General features: G+C 44.5%; 4 protein-coding genes across 5 annotated transcripts; 3 read left to right on the top strand and 1 right to left on the bottom strand.

The window, feature by feature from the left end:
• Positions 1–5085: 5085 nt before the first annotated feature.
• LOC6614735 (brain-specific homeobox protein) lies at positions 5086–8189 on the top strand. The gene is made up of 4 exons (XM_002039123.2): positions 5086–5598; positions 6049–6323; positions 6645–6947; positions 7398–8189. Exons 1-4 carry the CDS (start codon positions 5156–5158, stop codon positions 7664–7666), a joined length of 1290 nt encoding a protein of 429 aa, XP_002039159.1. The 5' UTR covers positions 5086–5155; the 3' UTR covers positions 7667–8189.
• A 1662-nt stretch (positions 8190–9851) lies between these two features.
• Positions 9852–12252, top strand: LOC6614734 (fructose-1,6-bisphosphatase 1). Of its 2 annotated transcripts, XM_002039122.2 has the most exons (4): positions 9856–9918; positions 10485–10556; positions 10999–11342; positions 11526–12252. In XM_002039122.2, the coding sequence occupies exons 2-4, from the start codon at positions 10535–10537 to the stop codon at positions 12189–12191; spliced, it is 1032 nt and encodes a 343-aa protein (XP_002039158.1). In that variant the 5' UTR covers positions 9856–9918; positions 10485–10534; the 3' UTR covers positions 12192–12252. The 2 variants fall into 2 exon arrangements, with proteins under 2 accessions (XP_032569762.1, XP_002039158.1); XM_032713871.1 differs by lacking the exon at positions 10485–10556 and having other exon boundaries at positions 9852–9918.
• Positions 12253–12751: 499 nt separating this feature from the next.
• LOC6614733 (tRNA-dihydrouridine(47) synthase [NAD(P)(+)]-like) lies at positions 12752–14887 on the bottom strand. The gene is made up of 4 exons (XM_002039121.2): positions 14797–14887; positions 14588–14738; positions 14230–14530; positions 12752–14151 (listed from the first exon to the last, which is right to left on the bottom strand). Exons 1-4 carry the CDS (start codon positions 14826–14828, stop codon positions 12818–12820), a joined length of 1818 nt encoding a protein of 605 aa, XP_002039157.1. The 5' UTR covers positions 14829–14887; the 3' UTR covers positions 12752–12817.
• Positions 14888–15113: 226 nt separating this feature from the next.
• On the top strand, positions 15114–16495 carry LOC6614732 (GTP-binding protein 10 homolog). Its single transcript, XM_002039120.2, has 3 exons — positions 15114–15205; positions 15265–15787; positions 15846–16495. The coding sequence occupies exons 1-3, from the start codon at positions 15164–15166 to the stop codon at positions 16430–16432; spliced, it is 1152 nt and encodes a 383-aa protein (XP_002039156.1). The 5' UTR covers positions 15114–15163; the 3' UTR covers positions 16433–16495.
• The last annotated feature ends 304 nt before the right edge of the window (positions 16496–16799 follow it).

Genomic DNA, 16799 nt, shown 5'->3' with positions numbered 1-16799 from the left:
TTTAGTTTGTTAACCTTAGCCATTTACATTTTATTATATTAGCTAATAAAGACGACTAACATTTTTTTGTAGTGAAAGGAATTCCAACTCTTTGCAACACAAATAAAGCCTTTAAATTCCCGCTGATCTATTCTTCTTTCGTCCGCCTGCGAATAATACGAGGAGTTCAAAGAGAAGGCGTTGCACCACCCAACGTTAAGCCATAAGTCCATAATTTTATTAGCCATAAGCATTGTGCTTTACTTTTATTTTAGAACCTGCTGGGAAGCAGAAAAGAGCACGTGAGAAAATTAATTTGAGTAAATTGCCATAGAGATGCACAGCGGGTCGGAAGTGCGACGACAGGACGAGAGGGTAGCGATATGGGATGTCTTATCGCCGAATCAGTTGTTAGCCGGCTACTTAACGCGGATGCTGAGCCACCCCGCAAGGACTCGCAAAAACACATCCTTCGATGCGGGCTCACAGCGGCGAACGGAGTAAATGATGTGCATAAGTGCGAAAACGCTTTGCACATGGACTGGCCCACTCACTCCTGATGCTTAACTTTTATTTACTCTTTTTGTTTCCGTCCAAGATGCCCATGCCCATGCCCATGTCCTCCTCTCCACTGGCTGTCTGTTTGGGTTGATTGACGCTGATAGAGCACGTGCTGGCAATTATTTTGGAATAAACATAACAAGCCTCTCCACGGGCCAAATCATCAGATGACTTCTCTTCCCCAGCTTCTGCCTCTTGGGCACGACAGGAATATAATGTCCCTTTGCAAATGAGGCACTAGATGGGAACTGGCGATAATAAAGCACCTCGATTGATAAGGCATTATTAAATTTACATATTAGGAGTTTTCTATTTCAAGATACTTATTGGGATTGTAAAATGTATCTTTAGCTTAACTTACATGATCCTGCTAACTATATTTATCGTGATTCATGTAAAGGAGAGATAATACGTCAAAAAATCTGTAGATTACTTAAGAATTTATTACTATTAGCAGGTATTTTAAGTACCCTTATAACAATTAATCTATTGAAAAATGGGAAATAGTTTAAGGGCGATATTTTGTTCGAAGCCTGTTTAATTACTTCATTATTTTCTGCACTTAATTGTCAGTTCTGTCGGTGTTGAATTGTCAAAATCACAGAGTTAGGATCGTTAGAACACCCACTATTCCTCCCTCGAGGGCACTTGAACTCCCCGACGAGTGGCGATTTCCGCTTTCCGCCTTCCGAAGTGCTTTGTTTTGGGCAGTCGGCTGCCTATTAAAAGTCTCTTGTTGTGATCCTAGGCCCAGCAACCTTTTCGTCCTGGCCCTCGTCCTCGAATTAGACCGCCCGACAATTAGAGCACTAACAAATGCAATTATCCTGCCACCTCCCCCTACTGGGGCACCACCACTCCTTCACCCCTTGCGGCACACAATCGCTCTCATTGGCAACAATTGTGGATGAACCCGTCGTCGTCCGGAGTCACAAGTCCTCCAGGTCCTTTCCCAGCCAACAAACAACGAGCATTCAACGAGAAGAAAAAATGAAATGAAAATACGTGCTAAGCAGAACGAGTCGAGCTAGGAAGGCAAAAGTTTCCCGAACGCGTGCCACATATTAAATTACATCGAAATATGTGCACACGATGATTTGTCGAGGGGCAGCTTGTAATTTGCTGGCATTTTCCGATTTTATCAGCCGGCGGGGGCAGCATCGCTGTTATTTTGATACAGTTGTTGGGCTCTACGGCCATGTAGTGTGCTATTTAATTGAATTTATCCCGCGCAATTATCGTGAAATCTACTGAACAGCCAGGACCTACAACTCGCTCGATTGTTCGGCCACTGAATTCCCGGATATGGCGTTTTTGGTGGGCGTAACTCAACAATTTCCGAGCATATTTTCTATTTAAATGCAACCGAATAGCCATTTGATTGCGAGTTACGTAAGGTTTTTTTTAGAGTGGGACGAGCTGGGTAAAATTCAATAGCGGCTTCAAAACAGAACTATATTTATTTATTGGCAACAGATCTTCACACTTTCTAGTAGTGGTGAAAGTATAATGTCGGTAGGGAATGAAAAAGAAATTGCATCCTAACGTGGTGACAAAAAAAAAAAAACGATGGCAACTGTAATTTCCAAAATCCCTGATATTGCAGTTGGCGACGATTTTAGTAACATTTACTAGGAATTTGTTACAAATAATCTAGATAGTGCCTCATAGTATATTGTATAGTATAGAGTTTGCATTATCATGTAAAAAAATATGTCTTATATCTTTTAATACAATCTTACCATAGATTAAGACTTCGTTAACCAAGCATTATCTTTTAACATCATGTTTTTCTATTAATAGCTTTGAACATTTAAGGTGATATCGAGCTATAATTGCAGTTTAATGCTAAAATCAAATTTCTCTTTGATCAGATTGATCCAACTAGATCCAAAAACAAATGGTTATATTTTGACGGTCGTGGCAGACTTTCAATTTTTCAGCTTTAAATAGTAATCATTACGTAAGGAAAGTCTAAATAAATTTGTAATAATAACCAACTTACATTTTTGCTTGAGCTGGTTGGAATTCGTTACTCAATTATACTTAAACAGGAACTACAAGTACGATTTTTTCATCCTTGAAGGCTTAGCAAATAAAAAATACAGTACAACAAAGGATGCGTAAGGATGTAGCCACTTGAGCGCTGCTCCCAAAAACAAAGGACCCGCAAGGATGTTCAAGTTTGTGTTGCTTGTATCAAAAGTTAATTTACCGAGAATCAAACTTAAATGCGGAAAGAGGATCTGAGGCGATGTGCCGCCAATATTCACCCCTGTTGCGAGGTCGGGCACGACCTATGGCTTATGTAACCTGATCGGTGACACACTTCTGCTTTGATTCCAGGGAATTATGCTAACACAAAAAAGGAGGCAAGGAGACGTTCATGTAGACAGCGCAGAAGGATTTGCCAGACAAACTGACACAAAATGTTGTAATTGCCCCAAGGAAAAGCACCCTCCTTCAGCTTAAACCGCAAAGTGGCTGGCAATTCGATGCCCCAGACGTAGCAGCATTTTTATTATTATAAAAATTAGGCTCAGCCCATCGGACGGGGCACGTGCAACAATGGGAAATTAGTCAGACTAAATGATGGCTCAAAAATATGATCTGCCCTCATAGTTCGCCATGGGAATCTCTGCTCGCAAATCCGTGGATTTCCAGCTAGCGAGAAAAATCAATAAAAAACGCAAGGTAGACACGCCAACGAGCAGACTCAAAAGGTACTGAACAAAATATATGTCCTCACAAAGGCCCTTTGGCACGTTCATGTCAGCGGGTTAACAATGGATGACACCGAAGAGTAGTCCACGGAGGAGGAGATGGATGTGGAGGCGGAGCAGCCAGTTAAGAGCTTTCGGCCAGGTGAGAGGAGTGCTCATCTCTGGCTGGGATACCTTTTTCCAGCTTTCCACCGTCTATGGAGCTCTGAACTATATGTAACTATAAAATATAAAGTCTCGAGATAATTTATTCTATTAGTTTTCTTTCTCTTAGATAAATATCAGTTTTTATTTCTAATATATGTATTAATAAATATATTTATGGTTGTATAACATAAAATTTAATTTAGATCGCAAAGAACACACTTTAGATCTTTTTTTTTTTAATTTTTTTTTAAATCTGTTCCTAACTCCTTTTTAATAACTTTTAATATATATCTATTAATCTATATAATATCTATTATCTTTTAATTAGAATAAAATATTATTAATCGTAACCACAAGCCCCATAACCTCGCTGGCAATATTTTATAAATAGTTTAATGTCCTTAGAGAAGCTGAGATATTTTTGCCAGGAACAGGGCAGCCCATCTCCAAGCAGCCCCAACCATCACCGCGATCACTAGAATGCCATCCTAATGCGCCCGTTTTAGGGCTTTAACCTAATAATGACGTTCGACTTAGTTTGCGTGACTTATTTTATTAATAAAACGAGCAAATTTGTCTTGCTTTTTGGTCGCATCGTCGTCATATGCTTTTTCTCTCTCGGCGATGTCTCGTTATTGTCCTTCCTTCCCGCTCTGTTTTTGGAGCCCCTCCACCGCACAGTCTCCCTCTCCCTGAAGGATCCAGGACTTTCCGCAGTGAAAAAAAACGGATGCTCAAAGCAACAGGACGAAACAGGACGAGTATAGTGGCGAAAGCCACCCCTCGGCGAGCTCTTCGCTGATTGGTGGCTTGCTGGAAAGGAGGCACGCCCCTTTTTCGATGGTGTCACTTAGTGGGGGCGGGTGTCCTTGGTGGGTGGTGTACTGCTATGTGGGGCTCTGATTCAATTAACCGGGCGGGGAAAAAATATATGAATGCAAAGCAGGCGAACATGTGGCCCCCAACCCAGCGGGTACAGTTGCGCTGGCTCCACCTAGCAATTATCCTGTCACAGCAGCAGAATCGATTGTTTAATTCAATTTTAATAATTGTGGCATTTAATGCACGCACATCATCAGCCAGACAGACAACAATGGCGGCCGTGACACGTTAATTATGACAAGTGGGTGCCAAATGGGTGGCTGGGGACGTGGCAGGATGTGCCTGCCTCGCAAAATGGCGGCAGAGCAAGGACCCATAGTTGTGCAACTTATTTGCGGCTAACGGGGGTCAATTAAACTAAGGTTTTTCCGCACTAATCGCATGTCCAGTGGATGCCAGCAGAGAGATGGGTGCTCAAAATCCTGCCAGAGCAGGACAACCCTATGCGCATGCAAATCGAGGGGTGTGTTCATGTGCCCGCTTACGGGGATTCCCCGAATATTGCCGCTCTAAGCGGGCACCGCAAAGCGGGCCAACTGCAGCCGGATTGAGGAGGGGGTGGCACTGCCTGCGCTCGCATTTTTTCCCCCCCGATTTTCCTTTTCCGCAGGATGCAGGACCATATCGCCGGCTCGCTCGCACATGTCTGCTGGCAGCTCGTTTAGAGCAATTTGCTGGTTGATGTGCGGTGATTGCCGCAAACTCAACGCGACCGTCAACGAGCAAACAACATAAGCGCGCGCGCGGTCCAAGGACACGTATATATCCCGGCTGGCTGGCACATCCTGGCTCCGGTCTCCAACACTGCTCCTCCTGCTCCTCGTGCTCCTCGTGCTCCTTCTGCTCGGCCATCCTCCAGCGCAATGGCAATGCTTAATGAGGCCAGCTTGAGTCCTGCGGACGCACATGCTCATGCCAACGCCACCACGCCCACGCACAGCAAGGCGGCAGCGATGGCCAGCGCCACCACAATGCTGACCACAAAAACGCCGTTCTCCATCGAGCACATATTGTTTCAAAACTTAAATAGTGCCAGCAATAACAATAATAGTAGTGATACCAACGGCATCGCCGCAAACAGCGACAACTACGCGCCAAAGAGCAGCAGAAACGCCGTGAAAAGTGCCAGAAGCGCATTTGCCCACGACAATAATCCGCACAAACATCCGTCGCAACATTCGCATCCGCCGCAGTCACATCCGCCGGCGTCCGCATCCGCATCCGCGACGGCTACTGCCCGCAGCAACCAGGCTGCGTCGGGTTACGCTGGCGAGGATTACGCCAAGTCCTTGCACAGCACTCCACGGTTGGTTTCCGAAGCTTATTACTACTGCAGTGAATTTTTAGTTAAAAACTTTAATTTAAAGCCCATATAAATGACTAGAAAAGTGAAAAATGAGTGATTAAGCAGCGAAATAAGTGAGAAAAGAAACTAATATTAACTTTGTGGAATAACTAAACCTTAAACATTACAATTCAAATAGGATCAATAGTAAAACCGACTTAAAGACACACTTTGAAATAGCATATGATGATTTATAGATCTTTCTTTGGTTTATTTTCTTTTAAATAATAGAATATTTTTTATAAGTTCGAAGATATTATGAAAAATGGAATTGAACTTTATGAGAAAGCTAAAAGTATCTGGGGATATTTGTATTTAGACAAACCATAATAAAAATTACTATTGGACAAAAGGAGAATAGTTTAACATCGAAATACCAATAGACCCCTAATTGAACCCCTTGCTTCGTAGGTCCAACCACCACTCACGACATGGAGCTTCCCACTACAACGGAGATCAGATTTCGCAGCAGTTGGGATCTGGAGCGGCACAACACACGCTGGTGCCCACGACTCAACCTCAACCTCCGCCTCCGCCGCCCCTAAATGGAGGTAGTGGTGCATCCAATGGAGTACTCTATCCGAATGCACCCTACACCGATCACGGATTTCTTCAAATGACCCTCGGATATCTCTCGCCGTCGTCGGGCACCTACAAGTCCGTGGATCCCTATTTTCTATCACAAGGTGAGTTAATACTCGTTATTATTGAGATATCTTCCTAGATGCTTCGAACTTATGGAAAATAAAAGTTAATTCTAGCTAGAGTTTAATCAAAAATTAAAAAGCCAGCACAACATTTATTTTCACATTAAGAACTTTTTTTTAAAATGAAACCCAAATTAGTAGGACAACTGATGTTGAAGTGCAGATTTTTGTTGCCACTTAGCTTCATTTAGGGGCACAAATACCCGGAGTACTCGGTGTAAATGGCCATCAACACCGAAAGTTTTCATTTGTTCCAACTATAACGAAGTTAACCAAATTTGGCATCCTTTGCCCTTCCAGCCAGCCTGTTCGGGGGAGCGCCCTTCTTCGGAGCGCCTGGCTGTGTGCCGGAACTGGCCCTCGGACTGGGAATGGGCGTGAATGCCCTGCGCCACTGCCGCCGGAGGAAGGCGCGCACGGTGTTCAGTGATCCGCAGCTGTCCGGCCTGGAAAAGCGGTTCGAGGGCCAGCGATACCTATCCACGCCGGAGCGCGTGGAGCTGGCCACCGCCTTGGGACTCAGCGAGACGCAGGTGAAGACCTGGTTCCAGAACCGCCGCATGAAGCATAAAAAGCAGCTGCGCCGACGCGACAATGCCAATGGTGAGTACATTGATTCCATAATCTTCAGTTTTAGCCTAAATTTATAATGAGCAAATTAAATATTACGAAACTGATTACACTCCTTAATGTAAGCTCAATGATCCTTCTTAAAATTGTATTAAATATTCAATATTTTGCTGGCCTGTTAGGAACAAATAGAACGACAAAGAGCTGCTCAAGTTTTCCAACTTTTAGACAATGAAATATTTGAGTTAGCAACTAAATTGTCAAAAGGCATTTTGAGCAGAAGTGGTCAGCGTTTTTCAAATTGCTCACAAGCACCAAAAACTGGAGTGTGGAGTAGTTTCTTTGAGGAACTTTTGGACTATCAATTAGACCTTTTGGCTTTTAGCCAGCTCCTTGTGATGCAAAAAGTTTGGCTCAAGTTTCTACGCAAATCAAATTAGTTCTAAATTTTGTGGAAATTTCTTTGACTCTTCCATGCCGCAGAGCCCGTCGACTTCTCACGCAGCGAACCGGGCAAGCAGCCGGGCGAGGCCACCTCCTCCTCCGGGGACTCCAAGCACGGCAAACTGAATCCCGGATCCGTCGGCGGCACGCCCACTCAGCCCACGAGCGAGCAGCAGCTGCAGATGTGCCTGATGCAACAGGGCTACTCCACGGATGACTACTCCGATCTGGAGGCGGACAGTGGCGACGAGGACAACTCCAGCGACGTGGACATCGTCGGCGATGCGAAACTCTACCAGTTAACATAGACAGTTCGATCGGGATGAGGACCTGGATCCTAAAGTAGTAAAGTTTTCGGTGTTTTTTAGTTGGGGAAATACAACTAAAAGGAATTGGCGAATCAAATAATTTCCGTTTGATTTACCAAATTAATTTGCTATTAGACAAGCACAGAAGTTACAAAACAACACATATCTTATCAGCGCGATATGGTTATACCTATTTCAAAATATCTATTATTACGATTTAGTAAGAACTATAGTTCCTTATAATCGTTTTGAACTTGTCCAAAAGAAACCAAAACACTTATTTTAATTTATATATTTTGCTATAATCATGGTTGTATTTCCCCCAGATATTTGAATTGAATCGAAAAGCCGTGTAAATACCAACGAGTTCTTGAACGAGTTTTCTAGTCATGTATTAAGTCTTAAACTAATCAAATTTAGTGATTGTATTCGAGAACTTCCATTTTAAGATACATTAGCTCCCTGCGACTTCTTATCCAGAACATAGTGCTTACAATAAACGGAACGGAGCGAATTACGCGAATGCTGGAAAAGTGTTACTGGGTGGGTGGTGCCCGCCCCTCGCCGGGCAATCAAATCCAATTGACAACACAAAGTAGCAACTAATATGGTTAAGCAGCGGGAATACTGGTGTATGGGGTTGCCGACTGCCACGCCCTGCGCATGTCCTGCCGCCCAAGTGGGCGGGCGGAAGCGGGTGGGATTGGATTGAATCGGGGTGGATGGAAATGCACTTAACAATGGCAAAATAATTGCGGGTTTTCAGAGAGCCATTTTAGTGAGACACCCATTGTCATGTGCGGAGTGGAGTGAGCAGGTAAAAGTTAAATGTTTCAAATTGATTGGTAATTACGGGTTAGCAGGAATGCTCTCGAAAAAATTAATATAGTAGTTCACCCAATTAAGCCTTGGATGAAATGTAGTTAAATATGTTTATATGATGAACGTAACTTTTCAGTCATATAAATCCATGATCTATTTGTTGAGAGAAGTTATCATTTTAAGGTTGATACTTTGGACTGTAAAGACTTTTCTTGACGTCAACAAAGCATATTCCAAATCTATTCTAGCCGTTAAATGGCATATGTACATATGTTTGTAAATAATATGTATTTTTATAGATATTTCTTATTTATATTTATTTAATGTGTGTTGAGTTATGCTCAACTTGGTAGACACGCTCTAATCTGTCGCGAATAAATAATAATTCGGAATAATATACAACCTAAGGTCGAAGCAATGACAAGGCGCAGTCGCTTTAGTCACTTGTATTTTCCTAGTAAATACAGAAACTAATAAGTGGTACTCTGGGGCTTATCGTGCTATTGATAAGCCCAATGCGAAATAAACTGCTGGGGACGAGCCTCCCTCGATTATAAGGGGTTGGCAATAAAAATCACACATGCCACTTAGTAACTATGCCCAATAAATGTTTTGATTTTAGACTCTTAGTTAGTATAACTCGCATTCCCATGGACCATTTCACAATATACTTACTTCTTAAAAGGTTCTCTTACAGTGAAGCTTTTAACGATGGCATTTTCATCAGTCCACTCTCCTCCGCTCTTCATATGTGACTCCCTCTTGGTTTTGGAGCCATATGTCTGCAGCTTATGCTCCCCATCTGGACTTGGACTCTCTTCCACTCCGCTCTCTCTTCTATGTACTTTTTACGTGCTATCAGTTGCCGTTAAAAACAAAACAAAAAGTGGGAGAGGAGATAAGCAAACCGACCTTTCTATTCCCTAACTTTTATTGCGCTTGACTTGAATAATAGATCAGTTACGATCATACGCATGATAAACAAAAACATGAAAACATGAAAACGCTGTATTTTTATAAAACATTAAAAGAATCTTCTTCAATTATTTATCAAGTATATTCTTCTACATAATACTTTATGATTTCTTCAACTAATTGATAAACTATAATAGCTTAGTTATACTCTTATCTGGAATATATATCCCTAATTTTATTTATAAATGTTTAGATACCAGTGAATAGTACCAGTTACAGTACCATATAAGATCCTCATTAGGATCATCAAATATTATTATTCCTTACTCCCCAAAGTTATGCTCCAAGCAACTCAACCAAGTGCATATACCCTCTGAAAGGGTGTGGCCGGCAGTGACGTTTCGCTGGCTTTTCTCCGCCGTCGTCGTGGCCGTGGACTAAAGCCAAAAGTAGTCTCTTTAGATCAGCCGTCGACCGCGGTTCGTTGTTTGTTTGCCAGAGTTTGTCGATTTGTTGTAAGTGAAAGTGCATCTCTTGGGTTCTTGGGGAAGCTCCACAAATGTTTGAGGTCAATGGCGACGTTAAGGACACGTCTGAAAGTCATTTAGATCACCCACTACTATGGACGATTAACAGAGATATACGTATACTTTCCTATAGATACTATGTTTACTTATACTCTACGCGTTCATATATACTCAGTTAATCGGGTGCTACGCGGAGACGTTCCAAAAATAAATAAGGGGGCACGTGTCCGATGTATCAGATCCGCCGGCAGAAATATTATTTTGTGGTTCTATACATTTTTCCATAACACATTTGTACGATTTTTTTGTGGAGCAAACAGGTTATCAGCCAGTCAAATACAAAATAACAACCAGACACCACAACCACATAAACAAAAACACGCATAATCAGAGTGCAAGTTTTTGATAGTGATTTTTTATGCAACAAGCCCCCGAAAAAACCACTAGAGTCAGAACGAGGTCACCGATTTGACCTTTCGATAGGAGCACAGACCCTTGCTTCTACTAAATTCAACTAAATTGGTAATTGTTTCCACATCAATGGATACCCACAGGAACCGCACCATTTACAGAACGTACTGCAACTACATACATATAACCAATAATGGCGGCCAGTAGCGGTGATTGTAAGTGAAGTAGCCTCCTGCTTCCCGCTTCCTGCTTCCTGCCTCCTGCTCCACCAATGTTGCCCAGCTCCTTTTGCCCCAATGTGCTTTTCTTCCGGCCCACCCATAACTATGAATATTCCCGCCTGCACTGCCCAAACTCGTTCCACTGACCAGAAATATTTTTAACCAGTTGCTCCGAAATTAAACCACGCTTCAGTTGTATAGCCCCGTATTTAATCCCTCCTAAATCCTTTCAACTACCTATATTTGTTATTTATATTATTATTTACTTAGCTTGTTTTCCTAAGTTTCATATTTCAAAGTAATATTAGTAATATAAATTATGCTCTGCATTTAATCGATTTATTCCAATCCTATGCTAATCCTCTACCAATCATATCCAGTAAAATTTAAAATCTTGTTTTATGCTATAACCAATTTTTTTTTGCATATAAAATAGCCAAAATGACCCAACAGGGACCAGCTTTCGACTCCAATGCGATGACGCTGACGCGTTTCGTGCTGCAGGAGCAGCGAAAGTTCAAGAGGGCCACTGGCGATCTCTCCCAGCTGCTCAACTCCATCCAGACCGCCATCAAGGCTACATCATCCGCGGTGCGGAAGGCCGGTATCGCCAAGCTCCATGGCTTCGCTGGCGACGTGAATGTCCAGGGCGAGGAGGTCAAGAAACTGGACGTGCTCTCCAACGAGCTGTTCATCAACATGCTGAAGTCATCCTATACCACATGTCTAATGGTTTCCGAGGAGAACGAGAATGTGATCGAGGTGGAAGTGGAGAAACAGGTAAGGCTATATTAGAGTCTATAAGTCTTAATATGTGACCAATTCTTACGAAATTTGGTATGATGGTGTGAATTAGCTTTCAGCTGTCAGCTAAGATGGCTCTATCTCTAAGATCTAATCTCTATATCTTCTAGCCATATTTAATGATGTTTTCCTATAACTTATTCGCTCTTCCACCTCCAGGGCAAATACATCGTGTGCTTCGATCCCCTGGATGGTTCCTCCAACATAGACTGCCTGGTGTCGATCGGTTCGATCTTCGCTATTTACCGCAAGAAAAGCGATGGTCCGCCCACGGTGGAGGATGCACTGCAGCCCGGAAACCAGCTAGTGGCGGCCGGCTACGCTCTGTACGGCTCTGCGACAGCTATTGTCCTTGGCCTGGGCTCCGGAGTGAATGGCTTCACTTATGACCCGGCCATCGGAGAGTTCGTCCTGACCGATCCCAACATGCGGGTGCCGGAGAAGGGAAAGATATACTCGATCAACGAGGGATATGCAGCGGATTGGGAGGAGGGTGTCTTTAACTACATTGCGGCCAAGAAGGATCCCGCCAAGGGAAAGCCCTATGGAGCGCGCTACGTGGGTTCCATGGTCGCGGATGTGCACCGCACCATCAAATACGGCGGCATCTTCATCTATCCGGCTACAAAGTCCGCTCCCAGCGGAAAACTGCGTCTGCTGTACGAGTGTGTGCCCATGGCCTATCTGATGATTCAGGCTGGAGGCCTGGCCAGCGATGGAAAGATCAGCATTTTGGACATTGTGCCCAAGAAGATTCACGAGCGCAGTCCCATATTCCTAGGATCCAAGTCCGACGTGGAGGAGGCGCTCAGCTACATAAAGTGATTGTTGTGACTACAGTAACCTATCAATAAAGATCAATTATATTTTTTACTAAGAAATGCAAGTCCTTGAGCCGTACTGCCCCTAAATTTATGGTTAACAAAATTGGCAAAACTATTTCTCTACTAGTTCTAGCTGCATTCCAATGGTGAGATTAACGGATTAACAGAATGGCTTAACATCTGATAGTTTCTCCATTGGAGGACAACAAATGTTCAACTGATTCCTGCTATCATATGGAGTGATAGGTGCTTACTTCACCTGTTTCGCGGATTGGCCCGGTATTACAGTACCGCCGAGTTTTTGGCCCAACTTAATAATAAATTTTAAAGCTAGAGGAGAGAAGATTGGTGTTGCAACCATTGAATAGCAGTTGTTCATCTTCTGGTAAGCAAGAATTGTACAAATCAAGTATCACATACACATATTTGTGACTTGCAGATGGAAAGACTATTTCTAGGATGGAAAACTAGTTCTGAAAAGAACGTAATATCTAACCATAGACCTATAGTAACAGGTCCGTGAATATAATTAAACAAGCTATAGTTTTTTAATTAATTTAAATTATAAATTTAATTATGTCGCACTTCGCATAACTTCAAAAATACAAATTTACACACGAAAGAAACCTAAAAGGCATTCGCCTTGTGCTTGGGTACAAAAGTGAAGCCTTCTGGCACCCGACCCAGCAGCGATTCACTAAGCTTCACCCAGTCAGCTGCGTTGCCGGAACTCATGAGGGTCTCCATTTCGTCGCGTCCGCGGTACTTTTGCGGTCGAGCGTTGATCTTTTGCGGCGGCGCCGTCTGCAAGGCCTCGGGTATGTATCGGTACAGGAAGGACTGCCATTCGAGGAGGAATCGGCGAGTGGTCTCCACGCCCTTGGTGTCGGAGCCCCAGTGCTCCAGTCCGTAGTTGCAGAACTTTTGCAACATCTCGTAGCGTTGCCCGGACGATGGGGACCAGGCCTGTTTCTCCTTTATCTCTTGGAATATCCAGGGCTTTATTAACGCGCCGCGTCCAATCATAACGGAGCTAACGTGGGGCGCCAGCGTCCTTCGCTCAATGTAATCCTCGTAGCTGAGTATGTCGCCATTGCCGATCACCGGCATGCGCTTTGCCTTGGCGGCACACTCCTCGATGTAAGCCCAGTTGGCGTGTTTAGTGTAGCGCTGCTCCCTGGATCGCCCGTGCAGGGTCACCGCCGAGGCACCCCACTCTTCAACCAGCGGAAGCAGTTCGTGCGCTACGCTCTTGTCTGCATAGATGCCTGTGCGCATCTTCACGGTGAAGGGCAGGCGGTCCGACAGGGCTGCACAGCTGCGCACTGTCAGCTCCAAGATATTGGTTCGTCGCATCAGCGCACTGCCGCCGCCTTGCTGGTAAATCAGATCTATCGGACAGCCAATATTAAGATCAATGAAGTCCACCTGGGCCGTCTCATGAATAACCTGCGCCGCCTGGTTGATCATGTTGGGATTATTTCCGCATAGCTGGACTCCAAAGACGTCCTCGCTCTGGTGTCGCTTGGTCAGGGCCCACTCCTGCCCCATACCCTTTAGAAGAGGCTGAGCACAGGCCATTTCGCCACAGGTGATGTCTGCACCGAACTCCTTGCAGATTCGCCGGAAGGGCAAATTGCCCAACGTGGTGAGTGGCGACAGCACGAGTTTCTCTCGGAAATCCACGGCGGGCTTCTGGTCAGCATCTCTGCCGGTAGTAGAGTCATCAATTGCACAACCGGTACGCTTAGAATCTGTCTGTTCTTCTGCATCTATTTTATCGGTGGTTTCACTAGGTTGTTTTTCTCCTGCAGTTAGGCTGACTGTTCCTTCAGACTCATTCTTTTCCTTCTCCTGTTGTTCCTTTAGCTTTCGCGCATCCCTCAGCTTTTCAGCCATTTTGATAAGCTCCTTGCTGCGGCTAAAGTCATATTCATGTTTTCGCAGACGCACTTGGAGTTCTGAAAAGAGGTTCAGTTAATGAGTTAATCTAAGTGCTCTAGTATGAGTTAGCTGATAGGCGCAGGAGATTTACCCACCTGAACTGACGCCATTGCATGTGGTTGGCGGAGCCTTTTCATCGTAGTCCTCCCTTTTGAGGTTCCTGCCCTGTTCATTAGTGTGGGACTTTGAAAAGCGACAACTCACACCGCGGGCACAGTAGCCCTTGGTGGTGTACACATAGCATTCAGGGCCCAAATCCTCTCCCTTGGCGGCCAAGTAGGCGTCCAGATCGTGGACGTAGCGACAGTTGGCCAGGGAACAAGGTTCTCCACCGGTTCCATCGATCAGCGAGTGGCACAGATGCGAGTACCGCTCGTCCTTGAAAACCGGGCGGTTCTAAAAATACGATATTTTGTATAGTATCTATATTTCTTAGTAGAATTATTTACTAACCTTGTTCTGTCCACGTTTGCGTTCCTTTTTATCCCATTTCTTTTTTTCACCGGCTTCCACTTCTCCACCGTCCTCACGTTTTCTTTTGTTTGTCTCGCTGTTTTCGGTGTTAGCTGCAGCACTGCCGCCATCGGCTTCAGTTACCAGGTATCTAAATGGTATAAAGAGTAAATTAAATGAACCAAATATTCGCTATTAAGCGTACTTACTCTGGTTTCATGTAGCAAATACCGGAATCCATTTCACAATAAACAGTCGCACGTGTTGGTATGCGTCTTCTTCTACCTTGTTTTTGTCAATCAGCTGCTTGCGACTTATCGATAGAAACAAAGATAATGGGCGCGTTCAGCATAACTGAAAATTGAATGGATTTTACTGGAAAACAACTTATGAATACTAAAATTAAAATACGACTTACATGGGAATAATGAGTACTCCTCCCACCTTAAATTGGTTACTTAGAAGTTTTTGTTCAAGCTAAATTAGATGACACCGATATATTTCCCTCCGTGGTCACAGTGAATCAGTCACTTTTTGCAGAACTGCTCATCGCTATTGTATAATGCCGGCTGAGCGATGGTACAAATCTTTAAATTCCTGTTAAAATCCAGCAAATCTGTGAGAACCCTACTATTGTACCAATATAAGAAGTAATATAAAAAGTTGTTAATGCCCAGACCAGTCGTGCCCACTTTCGACCCACTTTCCTGGACACACTGCGCCTGGCGGTTCGTGGAGGACATGGTGGAAATGGCCTGCCCAAATACGGAGGAGTCGGTGGCCAAGGCGGTTGCGTCTACTTGGTGGCAAAGGAAGGACTCACCATTCGCAAGGTCGTCCAGGGATTGAAGGATAAGCGAGTGGCAGCCTCCAGTGGCGAGGACAGCAGCAAAGCCAGCATCTTCGGACGCCGTGGAGTTGACCAAAGGATCGAGGTTCCTGTGGGCGTCCAGGTGTATGACGACCAACAGAAACTCATCGCCGACCTCGACGAGCACGAGGCGACGTGCATTGTGGCGGGCGGAGGTACTGGCGGATGCACGGCCAACAATTTTCTGGGACGTCCCGGGGAGAATCGCACTGTAAATCTGGACCTAAAGCTCATAGCAGATGTGGGTCTCGTGGGATTTCCCAACGCCGGCAAGAGCACCCTTCTAAAGGCCGTATCCAATGCCAAACCAAAAATTGCAGCCTATCCCTGTGAGTTATTGCTAGATCGAGTTGGTATTTGATCTTTAATTTACCACTCCTTCCTCAGTTACCACCATCCGACCCCAGATTGGAACCATCGAGTACAGGGACCTGCGCTCCATCACAGTTGCCGATCTTCCCGGTCTCATCGAGGGCGCCCACGCAAACTTCGGCATGGGTCACAAGTTCCTCAAGCACATCGAACGCACCCGCCTGCTGGTCTTCATGGTGGATATATTCGGCTTCCAGCTGAGTCCCAGGCATCCGCATCGCGACTGTTTGGCCAATGTGTATGCGCTCAACAAAGAGTTGGAGCTCTACGATCCATCGCTGTTGGAGAAGCCCAGTGTCCTGCTGCTGAACAAAATGGACAAGGAGGGTGCCCATGAGATCTTCACCAAAGTTAAGCCGCTCGTCAGCGATTTGACCAGCGCACTTGAACAGTGTCCCGAGGAACTGCGTCCGAAACAGGTGCTCAAGTTCGACAGCATTGTCCCCATATCGGCCATGAACTCGTCGAAGATCACGCAGGTGAAATCGCAGCTTAGGAGGACCCTGGTGCGTCTGGCTGAGAAGCAGTTCCTGGCGGACGAGGATCAGGTCAAGGAGAAGCTAAGACAGCGCGTTGGGCTGGTGGGTCCCAAAATTACCTAGTTGTTATTGTAAATAGTTTTGTGAGCGGTTTAAGAAATTAAATTAAATGTATAGCAGCGGAAATGTGTTTGTATTCCAAACTGAGAGTAGTTTCCTAAAATTCATTCTTTACAAAATAAGACATGAAAAATACTTTTTGTCAAGCGTCCTGTGTGCTTAATTCTTTGTCTGAAATCAATTTGAAAACTTTTACTTTACCAACAATTGAAAAATACACAATCCTCAGTTTTTCCAACATTGTGTAAGTCCTAGGGAAGCATCCTTTGAATTGAAAACGATTTCGAAAGCTTCCCATGCGATAGGAAAGCTCCCGCACCGATAGAACCTATCGCTATCGATAGCTGGCTGCTGGGGCCCCACCGCTAAG

This window comes from Drosophila sechellia, chromosome 2L, assembly GCF_004382195.2.
Source record: "Drosophila sechellia strain sech25 chromosome 2L, ASM438219v1, whole genome shotgun sequence".
NCBI classification, from domain to species: domain Eukaryota; kingdom Metazoa; phylum Arthropoda; class Insecta; order Diptera; family Drosophilidae; genus Drosophila; species Drosophila sechellia.
This window is presented reverse-complemented; position numbering and strand designations above follow the sequence as displayed.